We start from the raw sequence: 24,751 nt of genomic DNA, 5'->3' as shown, positions 1-24,751 counted from the left end.
CTCTTTATAAGGATGCTTTTATAAATGAAAGTAATTGGAAAAGTACTCACATTCATCAATTTCTCCTAAACTTACAGTAGCCTTATGTGTTCTTGTTGTTACATTCACTGCCATATTAAATGCATTTACGTAGTTTGAGTCCTTCATTTTGTTAATTTTCCCCGCGCACCAAGTGACTCTTCGTTTTTTTTTAGCCTAAAAAGAAAGAAATCAAAATTACCTCACATAGATTGGGGCTCATATACTGTAAAACAAAGGAACTAGTTTCCATTTTAAAAAACCATTGCCTTGGTGGAATTTTTACTAAGTTGAGTTTAGTATCTTAATAGTTTAAGGATATCCTGAGATAAGAAAATATACTCAAGCTTTTCAGATCAGTGTTTAACCCCTGAAAACTTTGATGAAACCATCATTTACACTATATGTTTTATTTGAAGGTTTACTTATAAGCTTTTCTGGAACATAACTGAAAGGAATTGGTTGACATACAACTCTTCAAGTACTCTGGTGTTACAAGGAAGGGACAGCTGCTGCTGCTACCCCATGGCTATCAACAGCACTTTGATAGTTGCTGTAGTTAACAACCCAGTTCCGTTCCCTCAGTTATCTGGTCATCTGTCACCTTCCCTAGCACCTTCCTCTTGGCTTTACAAATGCTCAAGCCTATTTATTTGCTTTTGATTTTTTAAAGAAACACACTTGCCTCCTCACTTCTCTCTAGCTACCATTTTCTTTTAGTTTATACACTATCTTCTTCCTCATCATTTATCTACTTCTTCTTTGTCTCTTCAGGATCATTTCTGTCTATTGCACTGCATCTCAAGATTAACTGCTGTTCCCAGAATACACTGCTCGCTTTCATGCCTCTACACACACTACCTTTAGGTTTGAGACAGCCAGCCCTTTCCACAGCCTGCTCTGCAAAACCCAGCTGTACATAAATATTTTACTCCAATGACCTTCAGCTCAACACCATGCGCTATACTATTTCAAACTCTGAGCACTATGAATGTGTGTCTCCAACCATCTTCTGATATCTCAGCAGAAAAGTTAAACCTATTTCACAAAGACAATATAAGCCTAAACTTACAAAAGCATTCCTTCTTCTGTCCTTGTTGAACAGATGTTTCTCCTTCTAAGGCCAGACTCTTCAACTATATTCAAGATCCCATCCCTTTGGGTATCTCTACCCACAGGAAGGTGGCTTTTATTACCAACGCATAACTCAAACTGCTTTTGCAAATAAGCTTTTCATTTCTAAATCTGAAGCATCTTTGTCTTCAGCATCTGTAAGCAGATGTAAGCAGAACATGACACTGCTTACCACATTCACCTGATTTCCTTTCAATTCTAGAGCTCAACATGGGCTCCTTTAGGGATTCTTTTATTCTGCTTTTGACTAAAAATTGTTGTTTCTTGGGGTTCTGTGTTTGACCCTCTGTTCTTTCCATTCTCAACATGCTCCAAGGGCAAGCTCATCCATTCCCAGGACTTTAAATTGGATCAGCTGTAGTTAATACCCAAACTAACATCTCCATCTCAGACCTTTCACATTTCCAACTGCCTGATCTTTTAAAATGGAGATGTCCTGAATCAAACATTGAGTAGCTCCACTACTCTTCATTCAGTGAATACACACACTACCAACTGCCCAGAAAGCCTACTAATGCTTGCAAGTCATTCAGGATGCCTCCTTCTCTCTTTCCTTGCCCCTGCATTCCAACAACCACAAAGTCCAGTTGAGTCTGCCTCCCAAATGGCTCTCCAGTTTATCCAATTTCTTCCATCTTCAGAACCACAATCCTTGTAGAGGCCAAATCAATCTGATGCACATAGCAATCACACCTTTCCAAAATGCAATTGCGATTACGTTCTATACAAGGCTTTTCCTTGTCTTTAGCAAAATGCAAAGTTCAAATCCCTTAATGTGGTTTACAATGCCCATGCCACCAGAAAGTCTAATATATTGTTGTCCCACAACTTCAAGCTTTTGCATATGTGTTTTTCTGAAATACTATTCCCTATACCTTCCACTGGGCTATTTTCTACTCATCACCCAGTCAAGAAACAGATCTTGAGTGTCTCTATACTTAGTGTGGTGATCTGTACATGATACCTATTAATAATACATATATTTTAAAAACATATTTATTTCTGGTTAGGTAGGGTCTTTGTTGGTGCGCAAGCTTTCCTTTAATTGCAGTGAGTGGGCCTCTCATTGCAGTGACTTCTGTTGTTGTGGAGCATGGGCTCGAAGTGGGCTTCAGGAGTTGTAGCTCCTGGGCTCTAGAGCACAAGCGCAACAGCTGTGGAGCACAGGCTTTGTTGCTCCGCATTTGGGGTCTTCCCAGAATAGGGATCAAAACTGTCTCCTATGTTGGCAGGTGGATTCTTTACTACTGGAGCCACCAGGAAAGCCCAGTAATAATCTTAGCAGTATACATTTAATGAGGATTTCTGAGTGTAAAGTATAGTGTTATGCACATACTGTATGTTACTTCACTTAATTCTCACAACAATCCTATGAAGTAGGGGTCAACCTATTATATCACAGATAAGGAAACTGTGGCAAAGTATATTTGAGAAATTGTCTAAGGTGAGGTGTTAGGAATTGACAGAACTGGGATTCATACCCAGGGAGTTGAAATCCAAAGGCTATCTTCTTAAATAAAAAAAATCTGTCAGATAAATAAAACCCTATTAAAAACAAAAAACATACAAATCGGAAGTTAGAATTTTGATTACTATGCTGATCTATAGTCTAGATCAATTTCTTGATATTAACATTCTTGTTTCTTTAAACAGAAAATATTCCAATATACTTCAGACACCCATGGTTTCCAATCAGCTAATGAATTATATAAGAATTTCTTAAGAAACCTATTGCAAACAGATTCCTTTGCTATACTGTAGACTGAAAACCACAAAAGACTTCAAATAGCCAAAACAGTCTTGAGAAAGAAGGGCAAAGCTGGAGGCATCATGCTTCCTGATTTCAAACTACAGTGCTATAGCAATCAAAACAATATGTATGATAGTGCCACAAAAACAGACGCATAAAATCAATGGACTAGAAGCCCAGAAATAAACCCTCACATGTATGATCAATTAATTTACAACAAAGGAACCAGGACAATAAAATAGGGAAAGGACAGTCTGCTCAGTAAGTGATGCTGGGAAAACTGGACAGCCATATGTAAAAGAATGAAACTGGACCACTATCTTACTTACACATAAGTAAGAAACATTTACACTGGACCTCTATACTTACATGTACATAATATATGATTTTCTCATATATAAAAATCAATTGAAACTGATTAAAGACTTGAATGTTAACACCTGAAACCATAAAACTCCTAGAAGAAAACTTAAGTAGTAAGCTTGAATCCTTGAATTAGTACTTCTACATCAGGGGATCGGTAATTTTAACGAACTTCAAATATACAACAGGTTCTTGGTTTCTTGAATATAATGTAGTGAAAGATGATAAACGAATAATTATGTAATAAATATATAGGAATGTCCAGTTCTATTCTCTGTATACCAAGTTTAAGCTGTCATTTTTAAAATTTTACCTTTAATTCTTGCTGCGATGAGAGGGAAGAAGATGTCACTAGCATCCGTGTTAGGTTTTGGATTTTCTCAATCTGGACTTTTTGAAGTAGATCTTTTTCTTCCAAGAGCTGGGCCAGTTGGTCTTTTTCCATTGCCTGGGCTCGAGTCTCTAAAGAAACCTATAGAATGTAATAATGGATTATGTTAATAATAAATGTAGCTATATTTTAAAACCTTGAAAGTAGCTTAAAAGAACAGAATAGAAATTTGTATGTGAACTAAGAGAATTTTAACTATATTGAAATAAAACATACTCTATGTGCAGAACTCTAATACAGTTACCATAATCAGTAATTTCTCAAACTAAAAATAAAGTAAAATAACCATTTCTTCTCATGTCATTATTCTAAATGCTGTGTGTAAAATTATTACAATGCAGCTAAGGCAATTCTATTAACTGCTTAAAATATATAAATAGAAGGCAGAGAGATCATAAAAGCAGAGACTTGAATACCTACAGCAAAGAAGAGATGTTTTCATAAGATTACCATTTGTTATTTTAGATCACTCCTAAAAATATCACCAGAATGCAAGATTTACACAAAATCGAGGGCCATAATAGTCAAAACAAACAAATTACAATTATAAGTGATTATCCTATTTTATTGAATTCCTATTCTGGGTTTGGAAAGAAAAGTTCAAGATAATGTGAAACTCTGGAAAGTAGTTTTAGGTAACTATACATGGCCTCTCTCTTTTTTAACCTAATTTCCTATGTATTTGTGATAATTTTTTACAAAAACTCTGTCAACTTGGCCCATCTGAAAACATCAAATTTTGCCCTTTGAAAATGAAAAACAAAACCTAAAATAATTTCAGGAAACCAAGTCTTTTAGTTTATAGTATATTAAACTAAATTTTGTATGAGTTGATTTCTTCTTAGTTGAAAATTGTTTTAAACTTTCAGTTTACAAGCTCAGTTATTGATGGCTTCAGAATCTCTGGGCATTTAGGCAGATCTCAATTCTAAATCTGTCTCTTCTCTTTACTGAAATACATGGTTCATACATACCTCCTCTAACTGCTTTTTAAGATCCATTATTTCTTTCCTATATCTTTTCAGGAGAGCTTCATCACTTGATACCTCGTTAACATAAGGTGTATTCTTCATATATTTGGCAGTGCTGGCAAACTGGGAAAAAATGCAGAAGTGTTATGCACTCAACATACACACAAATTAATAATACTTGGTTTTCTTGTAATTAAGATTTGTAAAAAAAAAAAAGAAAAAAAATCAGTACTCTTCCCTTCCCAGGTAGTTTAATACTTCTGATACAGAGAGCATTCTATGTCTCCATAACAAGGCCAGTAGTGCTCCCATCAAAAGCCCTTCTCCTTCCTTTGAACTCTATCCTACTTAACTAGCCACTTAAGCATTAATCCAAGGCAATCATGTTGGAAGAAAGGTCTTGTCTTCCTATAAGACTATCAATTCTGTGAAGCCCATGACTCTATTTTCTATCTTTTTCCTCTGACAGTACCTAGATCTAGAACTCAGTAGCTATTTAAACCAATGTTTCTTAGAGTGTATCAGAAGTAACTTTAAGTGGGTACATGAAGTTGTCCATTATATATGACACTGAATCCTTCATTGAGACAGCTATTCTACTGACAATTCAGTTCTCCCACCCTAACCCTCCTCCTTTTTTTCTTTAAACATAAAATGCAGGACCTAGGCTCAGTGCAAAGACAGGCAACAATTGGCTAGCAGGAGTTTTGGAAGTTTTTTTGTTGTTGTCATAAACACATATAAATGTTTTTTGAGTCACCTTCTATTTGTTCTAAGTGCTATTAGTTCTTCATTTATGGAACTGATATAAAGTTTCCTTTCATAAGTGAGTTTGTAAAAATAAAAAATCAAGTCAATTTCAGTAAAATAGTGTTGAATGTGGCAGAAATTGTGGAGGTGGGATAATGGATTTTGGATTTTGTGATTTTGGAAAAACATATCAATCTTATTTTATCAGGTATGTTATGTCAATTAAAAGACCTATACCTATTTTTAGTAGGTAATTTTTCCTTCTTAAAGATGATATCCCCTCATATTAATTTGAGATAAAAATCAAACTCACCTGGAGAGTACTAAGTGTTTCATCAAAAGACACTGGAGTAATTGTGCAGATGATACGTGTTTTTGCATTTCCTCCCAAGGAATTCTGGAGAATTCGTGTTAATTTGCTATCTCGATAATTTATGAAACCACTTAAAGAGAAATGAATTTGGGAAGAAAAAGAGAAAGCTTTTATATAACAAAATTGGTTGGTTTTTAATGGAGAACCTTAAAATAGCTATAGTTATAAAATTAGTTCTTTACAGGTTATATGGGGTAGATTGAAACTGTTAACTAAAAAAATATTTAAAATACAGAAAGTAAATTTAATAGAACACAATCATATGTATAAGAAGCCACAAATGCTCACAGTCATGAGAGCTTTTGAATATATGAAAGAAATAGGCACATATATTTTGAGTGTCACTAAGGGATTCCCACATGGCACAGTGGTAAAGAATCTGCCTTTTCCAGTGCAGAAGACTCAAGAGACGTGGGTCAATCCCTGGGTCAGGAAGATTCCTTGGAGTAGGAAATGGCAAACCACTCGTGTTCTTGCCTGAAAAATGCCATGGACAGGGGAGCCTGGTGGGTTACAGGATATGGGGTTGCAAAGAGTAGGACATGACTGAGCAACCACACACAAAACTATTAAAATTTTCAACCTAATTTAAACATAAGTATTAACAGACAAATGTACAGTGGGGTACACTTACCCAACTTGTCCATCGCTAAGTTTCTTGATCACTTGTCCCAAAATAAATAAACTTCGATTTATATTACAGCCTTCCTTGAGTCGCAAACCTGTATTTATTACACAAATATAAATACTAATATTGAGCTTTGTATTGGATGATGAACTTATTTATCAGCAAATTATGAGAGAAAGTAGAAATTAAAGGGACAGATGTTGAAGTCTCTATTTTGGACTAAATCTGAGTCTACCTTTAATATCACCAATGGAGGTGCTCTCTCCCTACCCTCCCACCTATTAGATGAATCAGAAAGGTTATCATCTGAGAGAAACAGCACAACAGAAAAGATGAAAAAAAAAAGAACAAGAGGGAGGAAAAGTCCGTTTCCTAAAAGATCCCCTCTAATTACTGCATTTGAATCTAGTTTTTTTAAAACTTCAAATACAGACAACTACAGACTTAAAACCAAATTTGTGGACTCACAACCCCAAAATCTTTAATTTTAAAACTAAATATACACACATGACTCTAACATTAAAAAAAGAACAAGTACTCTGAAAAAGCTCTATTCCAGTTTTATGTCCCTACCAGGACAGGTTTCCTATCCCCTCTTACCAGGAAACCATGTTTATTATTTATTCTTCTGGAGATTTTTAGAAATACAAGTTCATATACACTCATTTCTCTCTTTAATTCTCAGACAAATAGTAGCATACTACATATACTATTTTGTCCTTTGCTTTTTTTCACTTGCATCAGATTAGTAAACACTGGTCTTTTTCATTCTTTTTCATAACAGAATTTCACTGTATGGACGTATCAGAAATTACTTACCCAGAACCCTGTTGAGGGATATGTAGGATTCCAATCTACTATGTACACACAAAATAATGCATCAAATAACTCTGAATAGCTGTTATTTCACAGGGGCATTATTTAGCTGCTACTATAATACTGTTATTTAATAAGCCAACTTGAAACAACAGTATGTACTTCCTGTTCATAGGTCTGATTTGGTGGAGATGGGCCATGCTCAGCTGGGTAACTTTATGTCAAGCTGCAGGAAATTAACACGAGGGAGGCTTGACATCTTTATGATTTTGCACCTTTCCATCTAAGTGTGCGTTTCCATTTGTTTATGTGTTAATATTTGGTTATGTCCTTTAGGTCTGTTTTTGAAGTTTTATTTTTTTGGCTCTGTGCAATTTTTGTTGAGTTTCTTCTGAGGTATTACATCTTCTAACCTATTATTGTATATTGCATATTTTTGTACACTAAATATTGTAGCTGGTTGTCTTTAAGAATTATTAATGTCTGAATATTGTGTACCCCATGACCTTTCTGAATTTTCTTACTAATTATGAAAATTTAGATGGTTTTCATGGTACTCTCATAAGCTCTTCAGCTATACAATTCTAGAAACTGAATAGTTTTGGCTTTTTAAAAAATTGATGGTACAGTAGCCCAAGGACTTCCCTGGTGGCTCAGTCGGTAAAGAATTTGCCTTCAGTGTGAGACATGGGTTTGATCCCTGGCCCAGGGAAGACTCCCTGGAGAAGGAAATGGCAACCCACTCCAGTATTCCTGCCTGGAGAATTCCATGGACAGAGGAGTCTGGTGGGTCACATGGGGACGCACAGCCCATGGGGTTGCAAAAAGCTGGACACAACTCAGCGACTCACACACACACAGTATCCCAAATGAGATAATCAGTCAGATACAGAAGCTACTTTTTACACTGAGGACTTTTATCACAATATTATTATTATCCTTACTTTATTAGTTTCTAAAATGCACGGCAGCACTTTAAGTTTTCCTTACCTTCAGCACCTGTTTGAGCAGCCCGTTCACTGCCTGCAAGATCGACCAAATTCTGTAAGACAGATGGAAATAAACCTTTAGAAAGTATAACTGGAGATAAAATCCAAACCACTGAAAGAACATTTTAATCACGCAGTTTACTTGAACACTCCACCTGTGACCTCATCTCTCACCTCACCGTTTAGGCCTTGCCTTGTCAAACCAATCCGGAACGTTTGTTCCTTCTTTGTAACGCAACATATCTCCATAATGCCGCCAGAACAGGTTTTCTATTTCCTACACAAAGTTCAGAACCGTATCATGGTGAATGTGATTCTTTGCAATCTGGCACTTGTGTTGCTTCAGCCTTATATCTATTCATTACCTACGCCTAACTCAAGCGGAACTACTCACTACACCCTGAATACCTCACATACTTCTACACTTCCAAGTGCTACCCTATGCCATTCTCTGTTACCTCTAAAGTTCTTTATTCAGGATCCAAGGCAAATGTTACTTGCTCAGTGTAGCTTTGCTGATTTTATCCTTCCTCCTCCCATTCCCTGAATGAGCTGCTCTTTTAAACTGTGTACCCAGAGGTCATTTTCAGTTCAGTTCAGTTCAGTGGCTCAGTTTTGTCCGACTCTTTGCGACTCTATGAATCGCAGCACACCAGGCCTCCCTATCCATCACCAACTCCCGGAGTCCACTCAGACTCACGTCCATCGAGTCAGTGATGCCATCCAGCCATCTCATCCTCTGTCGTCCCCTTGTCCTCCTGCCCCCAATCCCTCCTAGCATCAGAGACTTTTCCAATGAGTCAACTCTTTGCATGAGGTGGCCAAAGTACTGGAGTTTCAGCTTTAGCATCAGTCCTTCCAAAGAACACCCAGGGCTGATCTCCTTTAGAATGGACTGGTTGGATCTCCTTGCAGTCCAAGGGACTCTCAAGAGTCTTCTCCAACACGACAGTTCAAAAGCATCAATTCTTCAGCGCTCAGCCTTCTTCACAGTCCAACTCTCACATCCATACATGACCACAAGAAAAACCATAGTCTTGACTAGACAGATCTTTGTTGGCAAAGTAATGTCTCTGCTTTTCAATATGCTATCTAGGTTGGTCATAACTTTCCTTTCAAGGAGTAAGCGTCTTTTAATTTCATGGCTGCAGTCACCATCTGCAGTGATTTTGGAGCCCCCCAAAATAAAGTCTGACACTGTTTCCACTGTTTCTCCATCTATATCCCATGAATTGATGGGAGTGGATGCCATGATCTTCGTTTTCTGAATGTTGAGCTTTAAGCCAACTTTTTCACTCTCCTCTTTCACTTTCATCAAGAGGCTTTTTAGTTCTTCTTCACTTTCTGCCATAAGGGTGGTGTCACCTGCATATCTGAGGTTATTGATATTTCTTCCAGCAATCTTGATTCCAGCTTGTGCTTCTTCTAGCCCAGCGTTTCTCATGATGTACTCTGCATAGAAGTTAAATAAGCAGGGTGACAATATACAGTCTTGACGTACTCCTTTTCCTATTTGGAACCAGTCTGTTGTTTCATGTCCAGTTCTAACTGTTGCTTCCTGACCTGCATATAGGTTTCTCAAGAGGCAGGTCAGGTGGTGTGGTATTCCCATCTCTTTCAGAATTTTCCATAGGTTATTGTGAAGGCTTTGGCATAGTCAATAAAGCAGAAATAGATGTTTTTCTGGAACTCTCTTGCTTTTTCCATGATCCAGTGGATGTTGGCAATTTGATCTCTGGTTCCTCTGCCTTTTCTAAAACCAGCTTGAACATCAGGAAGTTCATGGTTCACATATTGCTGAAGCCTGGCTTGGAGAATTTTGAGCATTACTTTACTAGTGTGTGAGATGAGTGCAATTGTGCAGTAGTTTGAGCATTCTATGGCATTGCCTTTCTTTGGGATTGGAATGAAAACTGACCTTTTCCAGTCCTGTGGCCACTGCTGAGTTTTCCAAATTTGCTGGCATATTGAGTGCAGCACTTTCACAGCATCATCTTCCAGGATTTGGAATAGCTCAACTGGAATTCCATCACCTCCACTAGCTTTGTTCATAGTGATGCTTTCTAAGGCCCACTTGACTTCACATTCCAGGATGTCTGGCTCTAGGTCAATGATCACACCATCGTGATTATCTGGATCGTGAAGATCTTTTTTGCACAGTTCTTCTGTGTATTCTTGCCATCTCTTCTTGATATCTTCTGCTTCTGTTAGGTCCATACCATTTCTGTCCTTTATCGAGCCCATCTTTGCATGGAATGTTCCCTGGTATCTCTAATTTTCTTGAAGAGATCTCTAGTCTTTTCCATTCTGTTGTTTTCCTCTATTTCTTTGCAATGATTGCTGAAGAAGGCTTTCTTATCTCTTCTTGCTATTCTTTGGAACTCTGCATTCAGATGCTTATATCTTTCCTTTTCTCCTTTGCTTTTCACTTCTCTTCTTTTCACAGCTATTTGTAAGGCCTCCCCAGACAACCATTTTGCTTTTTTGCATTTCTTTTCCATGGGGATGATCTTGATCCCTGTCTCCTGTACAATGTCACGAACCTCATTCCATAGTTCATCAGGCACTCTATCTATCAGATCTAGGCTCTTAAATCTATTTCTCACTTCCACTGTATAATCATAAGGGATTTGATTTAGGTCATACCTGAATGGTGTATATAGGTATGACTTATTCTTACAACACTTACTGTATAGAGCTAGTCACATGTTTTTGATTATACTGCAGCATCTTTAAAAGCACAAAGCTCTCGTTCATTTCACAGATATTGCTGAAAAAAGTGACTGTCACGCTTCAGGTAGTATGTTAGGTCTTAGGGATACGGCAGTGAACTAAACAAGCAAGGTCCCTGTCCTCATAGATCTTATATTGTCTATGGAGTGTATGAGATGAGGAAAAGGATGAAGAGACAGAAAAAGACAAACAAATGAGAAATAGAATATGGTAAGTGTAATAAAGATAATTTAAATAGTCCTGGAAGAGGGAAGAAGGGACAGAGGAGGTTCTCTGATCGGTAGGGTAAGGCTTCCCCCATTAAGCTAAGATCTGAAATGACAGAGGAAGGCAGCCATGCAAGACCAAGGGAAACACAGTCCAAATTAAAGGAACGGCCAGTATGTCCAGTCATAAAACGGATGAGCTTGGTATGTTCATAAAACAGAAAAGGCAGCATGGTAGAGTTGGTGAAGTGGAGATGGGACAATACAGTGTAAGAGAAGGAGATAGGAGTCAGATTACTCAGGGCTCTGTAAACAAGGATAAGGACTCTGGTTTTCCAAATGCAATGGGAAGCCGAGACGGGACTTTAAGCAGAAGAGTGACATACCTTGATTTAACCTTCTGAAGGATCACCTGTGGCCCCCATAGATGGAAAATGAGCTGGAGAGGGGCAAAAGTAGCAGTGGAAGCCCAGTCAGGAGGCTGGTGCAGGACTCAAGTGAGAGATGATGGTGGCTTGGGCTAGGGAGGTGGTTCAGTACAGTTCAGTTGCTCAGTCGTGTCCGACTCTTTGTGACCCCATGAATCGCAGCACGCCAGGCCTCCCTGTCCATCACCAACTTCCAGAGTTCACTCAGACTCACGTCCATCGAGTCAGTGATGCCATCCATTCATCTCATCCTCTGTCGTCCCCTTCTCCTCCTGCCCCCAATCCCACCCAGCATCAGAGTCTTTTCCAATGAGTCAACTCTTCGCATGAGGTGGCCAAAGTACTAGAGTTTCAGCTTGAGCATCATTCCTTCCAAAGAAATCCCAGGGCTGATCTCCTTTAGAATGGACTGGTTGGATCTCCTTGCAGTCCAAGGGACTCTCAAGAGTTTTCTCCAACACCACAGTTCAAAAGCATCAATTCCTCAGCGCTCAGCCTTCTTCACAGTCCAACTCTCACATCCATACATGACCACAGGAAAAACCATAGCCTTGACTAGACGAACCTTTGTTGGCAAACTAATGTCTCTGCTTTTCAATATGCTATCTAGGTTGGTCATAACTTTCCTTTCAAGGAGTAAGCGTCTTTTAATTTCATGGCTGCAGTCACCATCTGCAGTGATTTTGGAGCCCCAAAAAATAAAGTCTGACACTGTTTCCCCATCTATATCCCATGAATTGATGGGAGTGGATGCCATGATCTTCGTTTTCTGAATGTTGAGCTTTAAGCCAACTTTTTCACTTTCCTCTTTCACTTTCATCAAGAGGCTTTTTAGTTCTTCTTCACTTTCTGCCATAAAGGCGGTGTCACCTGCATATCTGAGGTTATTAATATTTCTTCCAGCAATCTTGATTCCAGCTTGTGTTTCTTCCAGTCCAGCGTTTCTCATGATGTACTCTGCATATAAGTTAAATAAGCAGGGTGACAATATACAGCCTTAACGTACTCCTTTTCCTATTTGGAACCAGTCTGTTGTTCCATGTCCAGTTCTAACTGTTGCTTCCTGACCTGCATATAGGTTTCTCAAGAGGCAGGTCAGGTGGTCTGGTATTCCCATCTCTTTCAGAATTTTCCACAGTTTATTGTGATCCACACAGTCAAAGGCTTTGGCATAGTCAATAAAGCAGAAATAGATGTTTTTCTGGAACTCTCTTGCTTTTTCCATGATCCAGCGGATGTTGGCAATTTGATCTCTGGTTCCTCTGCCTTTTCTAAAACCAGCTTGAACAACTGGAAGTTCACGGTTCACATATTGCTGAAGCCTGGCTTGGAAAATTTTGAGCATTACTTTACTAGCGTGTGAGATGAGTGCAACTGTGCGGTAGTTTGAGCATTCTTTGGCATTGCCTTTCTCTGGGATTGGAATGATAACTGACCTTTTCCAGTCCTGTGGCCACTGCTGAGTTTTCCAAATTTGCTGGCATATTGAGTGCAGCACTTTCACAGCATCATCTTTCAGGATTTGAAATAGCTTAACTGGAATGCCATCACCTCCACTAGCTTTGTTCGTAGTGATGCTTTCTAAGGCCCACTTGATTTCACATTCTAGGATGTCTGGCTCTAGGTCAATGATCACACCATCGTGATTATCTGCATCGTGAAGATCTTCTTTGTACAGTTCTTCTGTGTATTCTTGCCATCTCTTCTTGATATCTTCTGCTTCTGTTAGGTCCATACCATTTCTGTCCTTTATCGAGCCCATCTTTGCATGAAATGTTCCCTTGATATCTCTAATTTTCTTGAAGAGATCTCTAGTCTTTCCCATTCTGTTGTTTTCCTCTATTTCTTTGCATTGATCGCTGAGGAAGGCTTTCTTATCTCTTCTTGCTATTCTTTGGAACTCTGCATTCAGATGCTTATGTCTTTCCTTTTCTCCTTTGTTGTTTGCTTCTCTTCTTTTCACAGCTATTTGTAAGGCCTCCCCAGACAGCCATTTTGCTTTTTTGCATTTCTTTTCCATGGGGATGATCTTGATCCCTGTCTTCTGTACAATGTCACAAACCTCATTCCATAGTTCATCAGGCACTCTATCAGATCTAGGCCCTTAAATCTATTTCTCACTTCAGAAAGAATGAAGGGATGGAGCCAAAGTAAAAACAATATCCAGCTGTGGATGTGACTGTGATAGAAGCAAGGTCTGATGCTGTAAAGAGCAATATTGCATAGGAACCTGGAATGTCAGGCCCATGAATCAAGGCAAATGGAAGTGGTCAAACAAGTGATGGCAAGAGTGAATGTCGACATTCTAGGAATCAGCAAACTAAAATGGACTGGAATGGGTGAATTTAACTCAGATGACCATTATATCTACTACTGTGGGCAGGAATCCCTCAGAAGAAATGGAGTAGCCATCATGGTCAACAAAAGAGTCTGAAGTGCAGTACTTGGATGCAATCTCAAAAACGACAGAATGATCTCTGTTCGTTTCCAAGGCAAACCATTCAATATCACAGTAATCCAAGTCTAAGCCCCAACCAGTAACGTTGAAGAAGCTGAAGTTGAATGGTTCTATGAAGACCTACAAGACCTTTTAGAACTAACACCCAAAAAAGATGTCCTTTTCATTATAGGGGACTGGAATGCAAAAGTAGGAAGTCAAGAGACACCTGGAGTGACAGGCAAATTTGGCCTTGGAATACAGAATGAAGCAGGGCAAAGACTAATAGAGTTTTGCCAAGAAAATGCACTGGTCATAACAAACACCCTCTTCCAACAACACAAGAGAAGACTCTATACATGGACATCACCAGATGGTCAATACCGAAATCAGATTGATTATATTCTTTGCAGCCAAAGATGGAGAAGCTCTATACAGTCATCAAAAACAAGACCAGGAGCTGAATGTGGCTCAGACCATGAACTCCTTATTGTTAAATTCAGACTTAAGTTGAAGAAAGTAGGGAAAACCACTAGACCATTCAGGGAGGTGGTAGTGAAGACAGCAAGTAGTGGAGGGATGTCTTCTTTTTTTAAATTTGAGAGTCCAGTAAATAGTCTTAATGTATTTAAAAAAAGTGGAGTTTTAAGTTACTTCTTTCTTTGTGGAATGGGCAGATAATTATGTACTCTTGTTTTACAGTTCTGTCTCAGATATGTACTATTTTCACTAAAATACGCAAGGAAATCTACTCGCTGTTATATAGCATCTACTACAAATGACCTTGGGGCTCAGACGGTAAAGCGTCTGCCTACACTGCGGGAGATCCGGGTTCAAGCCCTGGGTCAGGAAGATCCTCTGGAGAAGGCAATGGTACCCAACTCCAGTACTCTTGCATGGAAAATCCCATGGATGGAGGAGCCCAGTAGGCTACAGTTCATGGGGTTACAAAGAGTCGGTTACAACTGAGCGACTTCACATCACAAATGACCTAGGTAGGGGCATAACAAAGGGGGACAGTGGTAAGGAAAGCAGCATGAAATTAAGATATAAGTACTACTGGTAAAAGGAATATTCACTATGATAGGAATAAATTAATTTGGCTTTAGACCCACTGAAGCTTGAGATAATTAACAGTGGGACAGTCTTTATGGAGAGACATGACTTAGAACTCAGAGACTTCAGAAACAATAAATATTTGACCATCATCAACACAGAAATGGTAACAATGCCTGAGGGCAAACAAGTGAAGAAAGGCTACAGAACACTCTTGTGCTTTGATTAGGAGGGTAGGAGGAAGGAAACCCTGATAATAAAGGACCTGGGCTGAGAGCACTTGGATTTTATTATTCCGGGAAGGTGAGAAGACACTCAGGAAAAAAAAAAAAAAAACTAAAAACCATCTTTAAAGAGCCAGAAAATGACTCTTTGGGGAAGTCCTCTTTCCAATAAGATACTTAAGAGTAAGTGGCAAATCTGGAGTGTTGGGTTAAATAGTATCTATGGTCCCTAGATGATAGATCATCAAAAAATATGAGAAAAGACACCAAATGGATCACTGAGTATGTCAAGACTAGTAAAGTTAAATTATATTAAAAGTTAAAATTGTAGTGATATATACAGGCCAGCTTTGGACAACAAAACAGAAGTTAGGTTTGTTGTTGTTAAAAGACCAGTCTATTAAAATAAATGCTATACTTATATGGTAAAATAACTAAGGTGAACCGGAATTAGATATTTAACTGAGTTTTCAAAATCTGAAAGTAAATATATTATAGATTTATTACTTTTTCCCTTGAAATTTTCAAATCAAATGCAGTAATCTTAAATCATATCCCACATCAAACTAAAGAATTCAGGCCTTGAAGACAGAGAACAAAACAATAACGGTAAGGAATAGAAAGGAAGCACAAAAAAAAAAAAAAAGAAAAATGATGCAGTTCAGCAAGAAGGAATGTTTGCATAATGCTTATATTCACCTACCAACAGACAGGTACTGAATATAAACTAGAGTAATGTGATTTTTTTTAACTATTTCACCCAGGTTTTCATTTATCTCACAAGTCTCAGTTGCACTGGTAGAGGCCAAAAAACAAAACCCCAAAATCACAGACACACAAAACCCCATCGAATCCCAAGATTACATTAACTCTTAAGTGTGCATAGAATTAGCCCTTTCTCCATTACTGGTTAGGGAAGGCCCCACTCCTACAGTTCTTACACCTAAAGCTTAGGGAGTGGCAGCGTAAGATCACGGGAAGTAAGATCCTCTGACCTCTTCCTACATTTCTGCTAGAAATTTCATGTTACTGGTGAGACTAAACTATCAATTTATAGATGCTTTTGCCAAATGGTCAAGAGTTCTTATGAAACCAAACCTTCAGCAGCTAAATTAAATTTTGCTTTGACTCGTATAGTACATTATCACGGTTCCTCAATACTCACCAAATGGGACACTTTGACAGATCCTTCAAAATTAGAAGGTTCACCTTTCTCTCTGCTTTCCAAAATCTAGAAAGAAAAGGCAACTTATAGAAAAATTAGTGTATTCTTAATTGGAAAGACAAAATATAGAGAGAATTACCTACCATCCTAAAAATGGTATGAGAACGACTACTTCGCTGATTCATTTTTGTAATTCCATAATGCCTGTTCTCTGTAAGAGAGTCACATTTCAGCTGTGTGTATTAAAATCCAAAGAAAAACACAACTTGTATTTTAGATGAAAAGTGTGATTTAAAGTCTAAATACATTCAATTAAATAGTTTCTACAAGTGTTTTAAGAAATATAGTACGAAGTCTTACTTTCTCCCTTAGTGATCCACTTCAAAGCCATTTCTGATGTATAAACAACTTCTTCTGTGAGGTCAGCCACATACACATTCCTCTGAAACAAGTTTAATTACGGTAAAAGTAAGGAAATATAAGTCACTTAAAAGTTCGCATTTCAAAAAGAAAGTACAAACTATCACAGAGTTCATTTGTGGATGTCATGTGGAAAATGGGGATTTTTATTCTGTATGAAAATAATAAGTATACTTCTGATATTTACAATGTATTTCCTATGCCAAAGTATACCAAATTCTAATCTGATAGTTCCATCTCACTCTTTTTAAGCACTTACACCAAAATACTTTAACTGTCAATATTTAAAAACTATACTTATTACTTAAGAGATAATCTCTGTAAGTGTCTAAGAAAGAAAATAAAAAACAAACCATAGTAATAGGAGATACTTTAAAGTATACAGAAATTAAAGGCAAATGTTCAAGAAAAAACAATCCCAATCAGTGTATCTAATTTTTGAGCCACCCTGTTAACTCTGTTACTCACATTGAAGTCTTCCCGAATTATTAAAGGCTTCATTTTTTGAGTGTCACAAAGTAAGTCTGTAATGGTTTCATTGTATATTTCCATGTAAGACACACGTAAGAGAAATTCCCTATCAGGAAACTAGAAGAAAAAGATAATGTGACGACTTCAGAGATCATCTAGTTATGAAAACCTAATAACAAATGCTCACGTGCTAATATTAAATATTAAAATATCCTTTGAGAAAACACATTTATAGAATTTTAACTTATTTTTTAGTTGATGTGTGGTTGACCCATTCCACTATGTTAGTTCCTGGTACATAACATGGTGGGTCACTATTTCCATACATTTCCAAGTGATCACAGAAGTCTAATTGCCATGTGTCACCATACAAAGATGTTACAATATTACTGACTATATTCCCCACACTGCACATTTCATCTCTGTGACTCATTGATTTTCTAACGGAAAGTTTGTGCCCCTTAATCTTCCTCACCCTATTTCTCACTCCTCCAACTTCCATGCCCTCTGACAATCACCTGTTTGTTATCTATGAGTCTGTTTCTGTTTGTTCTTTTTTTTTTTTTTTGATTCTACATAGAGGTGAAGTCATGTGGTATTTGTCTTTCAAGAAATTATCATTATAAAACAAAAAAAACAAAAAAATTCCTCCCTGTGTTTCTATACCGACAATAATAATTAACAACAACAAAATACACAGTTTCAAAAATAACCAATACTATCATAGAATTGTAACAGGAAAGTACCCCATTCAACTCTCTAACCTCAAAATAAAACTCAACCTGTATATATTCAAAAAATTGAAAATCATTAAAATAATGATGAAAAAGTAATTTAAAATCAACTCTTAACTAATTAGGTTGCCTATTCTGGCCTTCTGGTCTCCTTGTCTTTTACCCAGTCTACTTTTTACTGCTCCTTAATAATCACTGGTAGCTAAACAAAGGTAATAAGGACCCAACTGTGATAAAGTTTTCCTGTTCCTTAATGCCCACTGTTTGGTGGGAGTACTGCTTCATGATTTAAGGGAAAGAATAAAAAATATTTAAGTTTCTTAAGTAAGTTTATGGGGGAAAAAAAAAGAATCTATGCTATGGCTTCCTTCTTTCCCCCTGGATAATTAAGAGATAAGTATAAATCTACTTCCTTTCATCATTACAAGAGAACAGTAAGATTGCTATCCTATTATCACTATTTTTACCTGCATGTACTAGAAACTTAGCTAAGTTCTTTACCTTCTTAATTTTCTGGAAAATGTCATGAATTGCCCTAGGTATTACTCCCAAATACTCTTGTGAACCCATCATAGTATACGTTTTTCCTGAAGCAGTCTGCCCATAGGCAAATATAGTACCTGCAAAAACAAAACAAACACATGCAGAGATTACAGTGAATCTACAGTGTAGAAAATGATCGATGCCTGCTGAACGGACACCACAGACTGCAGTGTTTCTGCAGTGAATACTCACCATTGTAGCCTTGAATGGCAGAATCGATGATTGGTACCGCAATTTCTTCATACACATTTTTAGTAGTTTCATTACTATGAAAGACACGATCTAAAAAACAAATCATATTTAAGTTAAACCAAACAAATTGATTGTATTTTCATTCTGAATTAGTAGTTGCCCAAAGAAATAAAATTGTCAGGATATGGTATGATAGAATATTTAAGGTACAATATTTTCTTCAACTCATTGGTCCAATGAAAATACTCTCTAGGTAAAATGTGTTGGTCCTTACACAGAAAAAATACAAGTCTATTATCCTATGTGCTTTCAAGAGGCAGTAGGGCATGGTGGCTGAATCTGAATAAGGGGGTCTGGAATCAAGACTGCAAATCCTGATTCTGCCACTTATAGGCTGTGTGATTTTGGGCAAGTGGTTGATGGCTCCATGCCTCAGTTCCCTAATCCGTAAAATGGACATCTAATATCTTCTCCATAGAATTATTGTGAACATATGTTAACACTTAGGAAATGCAGACTGTTACTATTCTTTGAGAAATTCTAATGTTTCTAACATACCTAGCAAGAAAGTCTAGCTCAAACTAAACCAAGAAATGCAGATTATCTGGAAGAAAAGAACTGACCAAAGCTAAAGTGTTATGGGGAATGATCAATGAGCTGGCTGCTGAAGGCTGGTGTTTAGGGTGGTATTTACACTGATGAATTCACAGGTCCAGGATGTGGTTCTCTGCTTTTGTTAGCACATTAAAAATAGACCACTCTTTTAGTGGTGGCCTCACTTTAAAAAGCTCACAAGAAATGGATTTGTAAATCAGGAGGGATTTACCTGCAATCAATAGTTCAGTGATTATACTCCTTGCACAGTGACCACAAATCTGCCCTATTAGCAGAACACTGTGGAAAACCTAAGTGCCATCTGAAGGCTGCTTAAGGGTCATTATCTCAGAGCAAGGAGAAATGGCAGATGATTCAAACCTTAATGTTATGTGGTTCAGATAGGTGGATAAGTCCAAATTCTTTATGGGCATATATGGCTACTGAGAATCTGTGGTACTTAGGCTTTTTAATCTCTAGCAGAGACTCACAGACTTAGAAAACGAACTTATCGTTGCCAGAGGGGAGGGAGAGTTAGGGACTTTGGGAAGGTTATGTACACACTGTTACATTTAAAATGGATAACCAACAAGGACCTATTGTACAGCACAAGGAACTCTGCTCAATGTTATGTGCCAGACTAGATGGGATGGGGATTTGGGGGAGAATGGATACATGTATATGTATGGCTAAGTTCTTTCACTGTTCACCTGAAACTACCACAACGTTGTTAATTGGCTATACCCCAACACAAAATAAAAAGTTTGAAAAAAAAATTATGTTAATACCATCAAACATTCCTTTACCAGAATTCATTTTCTCTTCCACACATCTTTGTGGCTTTTTGCTGCTGCTGCTGCTAAGTCGCTTCAGTCGTGTCTGACTCTGTGCGACCCCATAGAGGGCAGCCTGGCTCCCTCTATGGGAGCTCCCAGGCTCCCCCGTCCCTGGGATTCTCCAGGCAAGAACACTGGAGTGGGTTGCCATTTCCTTCTCCAATGCATGCAAGTGAAAAGTGAAAGTGAAGTCGCTTAGTCGTGTCCGACTCTTAGCGACCCCATGGACTGCAGCCCACCAGGCTCCTCCATCCATGGGATTTTCTAGGCAAGAGTACTGGAGTGGGGTGTGGCTTTCTAGTTTCACACTAATTTGACAACTTAACCACGATTACTTATGAGGTTGTTCAGAGGACGTCACTGTCGCTCTATGGAGCCTAAGTGGGAGCATGGTGGTATGGCTAGAATACAGATCTGGAGCCTTTCTCTCTTATTTGCTGGCTATGTGACTCCAGGCCACTGTGCTTCAGTTCTTCATTAAAACAGGAAGGCACCAAATACACAGGCTTGTTAGGAGGATTAAATGAGTGTATATAGGAAGTGCTCAGAACAGTGCCTGGCACTGTGGCACTGGTATATAGTTGTCAGCACTATATACATGCTAAATCAATGTACAAATCAGTCTAGTTAATCATCAGAGCCTGAAGTCCCTCTGTTCTAGCTAGCTCTCACTCATCCTGCAGGTCCTGGTGTAAATGGTACCATTCCAGACACCAAGTTTAGATCTCTGCAAAAGCTTATGTCAGCGGGTGAAATTACTTGTTTAAAGCCTTTTTTTCCATTATATAAGCTCCACAAGACCAGAGGTAGGTTCCTGCTGCATTCCAGCAGACAAAGAAGCAATATCTTCACTATTGATTCTTTAAAGAGTTTTGAAAATAGTTGAAAAACAAACAAAAAAACCAAAACAACAAAAACAAATTGGAAGATCTTAAAGATGACTTGACACTAAGCAACATATTTTGGGTTTACAGAATTTCAGGCCACAAGTACTCTCATGAGTAAGAAGAAGAATGTTAGTTTCAGCCATAAGTTATAGTGACTACAGTAATAGTATATGTGTTTAATTTTTAAATTCTTTTCTTTTTTACTACTACTGTATTTAAGCATCAATTTATTAGCTTATAAATGATGGATGAACGATTTTTCAAAATTTCCATTGAAGCAGTTTATTGAACGCTTGGTTTGATCTTTAGTGACAAATCCAGTGTTATTCATAAGGCTTTTGTACTCATAAAGAAAAAGGATACCAGGTTAACTTTTGATGCTATTATGAACTCACCAAAATTGAAGGATTTACTCCCATCAACTTGATAAACTGTATTATTGTCAGTTTTCCAGTAAACTTGAGTATCTTTTTCAGGCGCTTCTTCTCTAAAAGAATAAAAACACTGAATTTTAGAATAACTGGTCATAGAAGCTGTGTTATATGAGAGACAGTAGAAAGACTTCATCTTCTGATAAATATTTTAAAAGATTGTAATGACTAATACCATAAATAAGATAAATGTGGAAAATCTACCTTTGAGGGGGCAACACTTTTAAATGGGGCTTCAGTGACCTCCTGCACTTTCATGAGAGTTTCTTTGTGAAACTCTTCACTTCCACCTTCCTATGGAGTAGTGGCAGTTGATATGTCTCTCTCTCTTAAAACATTTAAAAACCATCTGAAATCTTTAATTTGGTACATGATACCTCTATCACTATAATTTTTCTCTTAAAATCTCATCTTCCTCTAAATTCTGTACACACCTTGACTCCCAGAGGAATCAACTACCTGAAGTTCACTCCCAAAATCAGATTCAACCTTTCTCTGCCTGGAATACCCTGACTGAGGTTTCCACTAAGTACCTTAACTGTTCTTTCATTCATGATTCAGGTGTTCCCTGACACTGCCCTGTTCCTCTCCTACAGTCATCTCACTAAAGGACTAATGGCTTCGCTAGCAAACATTCTTTAACTGTCTATCATAACATCTGTCAAGATATATTATAATGGTTTCTTTATGTAGCTGTCTTCTAATGCATCAATAAACTTACTAAAAATAGGAAATTCATCTTGATATTCTCATTTATTAAGCGCCCAGTAAGATTTAACAAATGTTTCTCACAGACAAAACTCTGTTAGCATTCTGGGGCGAGGACCCAAGACTGGCATAGCAAACAGACTTGCCTTGCTTCCCTTTCCTGCTTTTTCTCTAAAGCATTTATTACTCCAGTATCGCCACCTATTATTCTATATCTTTTATCTATTTTCTGTTGTGAGATCCACTGGGCAACGATGGTAGTGTCTATTTTAATACAGTACACTATACTAAAAAACAAATCAATATTGATGAATATCGTTCATTCAACATTCTGAATGCGGAATTCACTTATTGACTGAAGTACCGAATACAATGCAACAAAACTGATTCGCTTTCGCTCTTAAGGAGTATACAGTAAAGGGGAAGCAAGAGTCAGTTAAACGTGAAATTTAACTGCACTGTGATGAGTGCAGTAGGATCTTTCCGATTTCGACTTTCCCGGTGGGGACCGCAGCGCAGGGAGTAAGGTCTTTGACGTCGGTGAGCCTGGGTTACAGATATAAGAGAATTCCACAGCTGAAAAGGATCCTCTAGCTCCTCGATCCTGCCCCGTCCCATTAGGAAACCGAGGCACAAAGCGGGTAAGTGGCCGAGTTTCTAGGCAGCTGAGCAAGAAAGAGGAGCGAGGACTCATTCCTCCGGTTCATGCCGGCGCCGGAGTCCGCAGTGGGGACCTGGGCTCGGTCTGGCCTACCTACCTGTGATTGAGCGGCCGAACCCGCACGCAGACGGCTACGGCTCCTTCCTCCGCCATCCTGGCTGGTTGGATCCCAGGGAATACGTCAGAAACCTCCACGGCCGGCGCTTCAGAGCGAACGGGCCACCCCGCCTTTAAATTTAAAATTTCCCAAACGCCGCGTCTGATTGAGTCGCGGTCTCGTGACGTCACGGCCCGTTCCATCTGTGTCGCGGCGCGGGGGACGCCAGGCCGGCGGTAAGTCCAAGGATAATGGGTTGGACTTGGATAAGGGGTTTCGGGCTGCAAAGACCGGGTCCAGGAAGCGCCTGGTGAGCGATTCACCGCGTAATAGCGGAAATAATTAGTATTTGCTAACTGCAGTTGAACTGCTTGCAGCCTTATAGAAACGCCTTCTTTCGCCCCATCCTTAAAGTGAAATCTGGAAAAAACAAAGCCGAAAAATTTTCTTCTTTATTAATAAAAGGGAATTAGGAACGTTAAAGAACTACATTAACAGTTGTTAAAAAAAAAAAGGTTAAAAAAAAAAATGAAACAAACGAAGTACCTCAGATGACAAGAGTTGAAAGTTACTGCCCAACCCAGAAACAAGACTCTGGTACTGGTTTGAAAAGTCTTGGGTTTTAGGTTGTTCATTTTCCGCTTGCTTACACTCCCTTTTTCCCATTCGCTGTGAGTTCCTAAAAGGCTGACTTGGGAAAAGAGTTACTGAAGACTGGTAGTTAGATGAAACTTTTATTAGCAGAAATTTGTTGTTTAGTCGTTCAGTCGTGTCGGACTCTGCGACCCCATGGACTGCAACACACCAGGCTTCCCTGTTCTTCACTATTTCCCGGAGCTTTCTCAAACTATCGTCCATTGAGTCAGTGATGCCATCCAACCATCTCGTCTTCTGTCATCCCCTTCTTCTCTTGTTTTCAATCTTTCCTAGCATCAGGGAAACAGAAATAGAAGTCTGTTGCTGCTGCTGCTGAGTCACTTAAGTCGTGTCCGACTCTGTGCGACCCCATAGACGGCAGCCCACCAGGACGACCCGTCCCTGGGATTCTCCAGGCAAGAACACTGGAATGGGTTGACATTTCCTTCTCCAATGCATGAAAGTGAAAAGTGAAAGTGAAGTCGCTCAGTCGTGTCCGACTCTTAGCGACCCCATGGACTGCAGCCTTCCAGGCTCTTCCGTCCATGGGATTTTCCAGGCAGGAGTATTGGAGTGGGGTGCCATTGCCTTCTCCGAATAGAAGTCTAGATAATTGTTTTTCAGAAATAGCGTTTGCTTTTTCAGAACTCTGTATAACAACTTTCTCGTCTATTCTGTTTCTTTTAAAATATCTCTCATAACTTTCAGATATAATTAATATGTATTCATTTATGTCTATATTATGTTTCCTCCCACCAAAGTGTCAACTCTGTGAGGTTAGCAACTTTGTTTTTATTTACTCCTTATACCCTGCACCTGGAAAGATACTTGGAGTTTAGTAAACATTCAATTAAAAAATTGCCTATTCAATTACTCAATAATTTTGACATAATTTCTAGAAAGGTACACTTATTTCCTTTGGAGGGGAGGACTAAGAAAATAAATCTAGGCTTCCCTGGTGGCTCAGACGGTAAAGCGTCTGTCTTCAATGCGGGAGACGAGGGTTCGAGCCCTGGGTTGGGAAGATCCCGTGGAGTAGGAAATGGCAATTCACTCCAGGACAATTGCCTGGAGAATCCCATGGACAGAGGAGCCTGGTAGGCTACAGT

General features: G+C 38.5%; 1 protein-coding gene across 5 annotated transcripts in view; it reads right to left on the bottom strand.

Moving 5' to 3' along the window:
• The window catches only part of CENPE (centromere protein E), an 82,361-nt gene extending 59,226 nt beyond the window's left edge, over nucleotides 1-23,135 (bottom strand). For 4 of the 5 annotated variants that reach the window (XM_027543927.1, XM_027543928.1, XM_027543931.1 and 1 more), the window contains exons 1-14: nucleotides 23,007-23,134; nucleotides 21,505-21,596; nucleotides 18,793-18,882; nucleotides 18,559-18,677; nucleotides 17,321-17,440; nucleotides 16,793-16,874; nucleotides 16,576-16,643; nucleotides 16,433-16,498; nucleotides 8,185-8,236; nucleotides 6,385-6,472; nucleotides 5,691-5,820; nucleotides 4,631-4,750; nucleotides 3,579-3,737; nucleotides 51-195 (exon numbers count right to left, since the gene is read on the bottom strand). In XM_027543927.1, the coding sequence (XP_027399728.1) occupies nucleotides 51-195; nucleotides 3,579-3,737; nucleotides 4,631-4,750; nucleotides 5,691-5,820; nucleotides 6,385-6,472; nucleotides 8,185-8,236; nucleotides 16,433-16,498; nucleotides 16,576-16,643; nucleotides 16,793-16,874; nucleotides 17,321-17,440; nucleotides 18,559-18,677; nucleotides 18,793-18,882; nucleotides 21,505-21,596; nucleotides 23,007-23,062 (1,387 nt within the window). In that variant the 5' untranslated portion in view covers nucleotides 23,063-23,134. Of the gene's footprint in view, nucleotides 1-50; nucleotides 196-3,578; nucleotides 3,738-4,630; nucleotides 4,751-5,690; nucleotides 5,821-6,384; nucleotides 6,473-8,184; nucleotides 8,237-16,432; nucleotides 16,499-16,575; nucleotides 16,644-16,792; nucleotides 16,875-17,320; nucleotides 17,441-18,558; nucleotides 18,678-18,792; nucleotides 18,883-21,504; nucleotides 21,597-23,006 lie in introns of all 5 variants that reach the window. The other variant, XM_027543932.1, reaches the window with a different exon arrangement.
• Between the last annotated feature and the right edge of the window lie 1,616 nt (nucleotides 23,136-24,751).

The sequence above is a fragment of the Bos indicus x Bos taurus genome, chromosome 6 (assembly GCF_003369695.1).
Source record: "Bos indicus x Bos taurus breed Angus x Brahman F1 hybrid chromosome 6, Bos_hybrid_MaternalHap_v2.0, whole genome shotgun sequence".
Classification (NCBI taxonomy): domain Eukaryota; kingdom Metazoa; phylum Chordata; class Mammalia; order Artiodactyla; family Bovidae; genus Bos; species Bos indicus x Bos taurus.
Note: the sequence above shows the minus strand (reverse complement) of the source record. Positions and strands in the feature narration are given on the sequence as shown.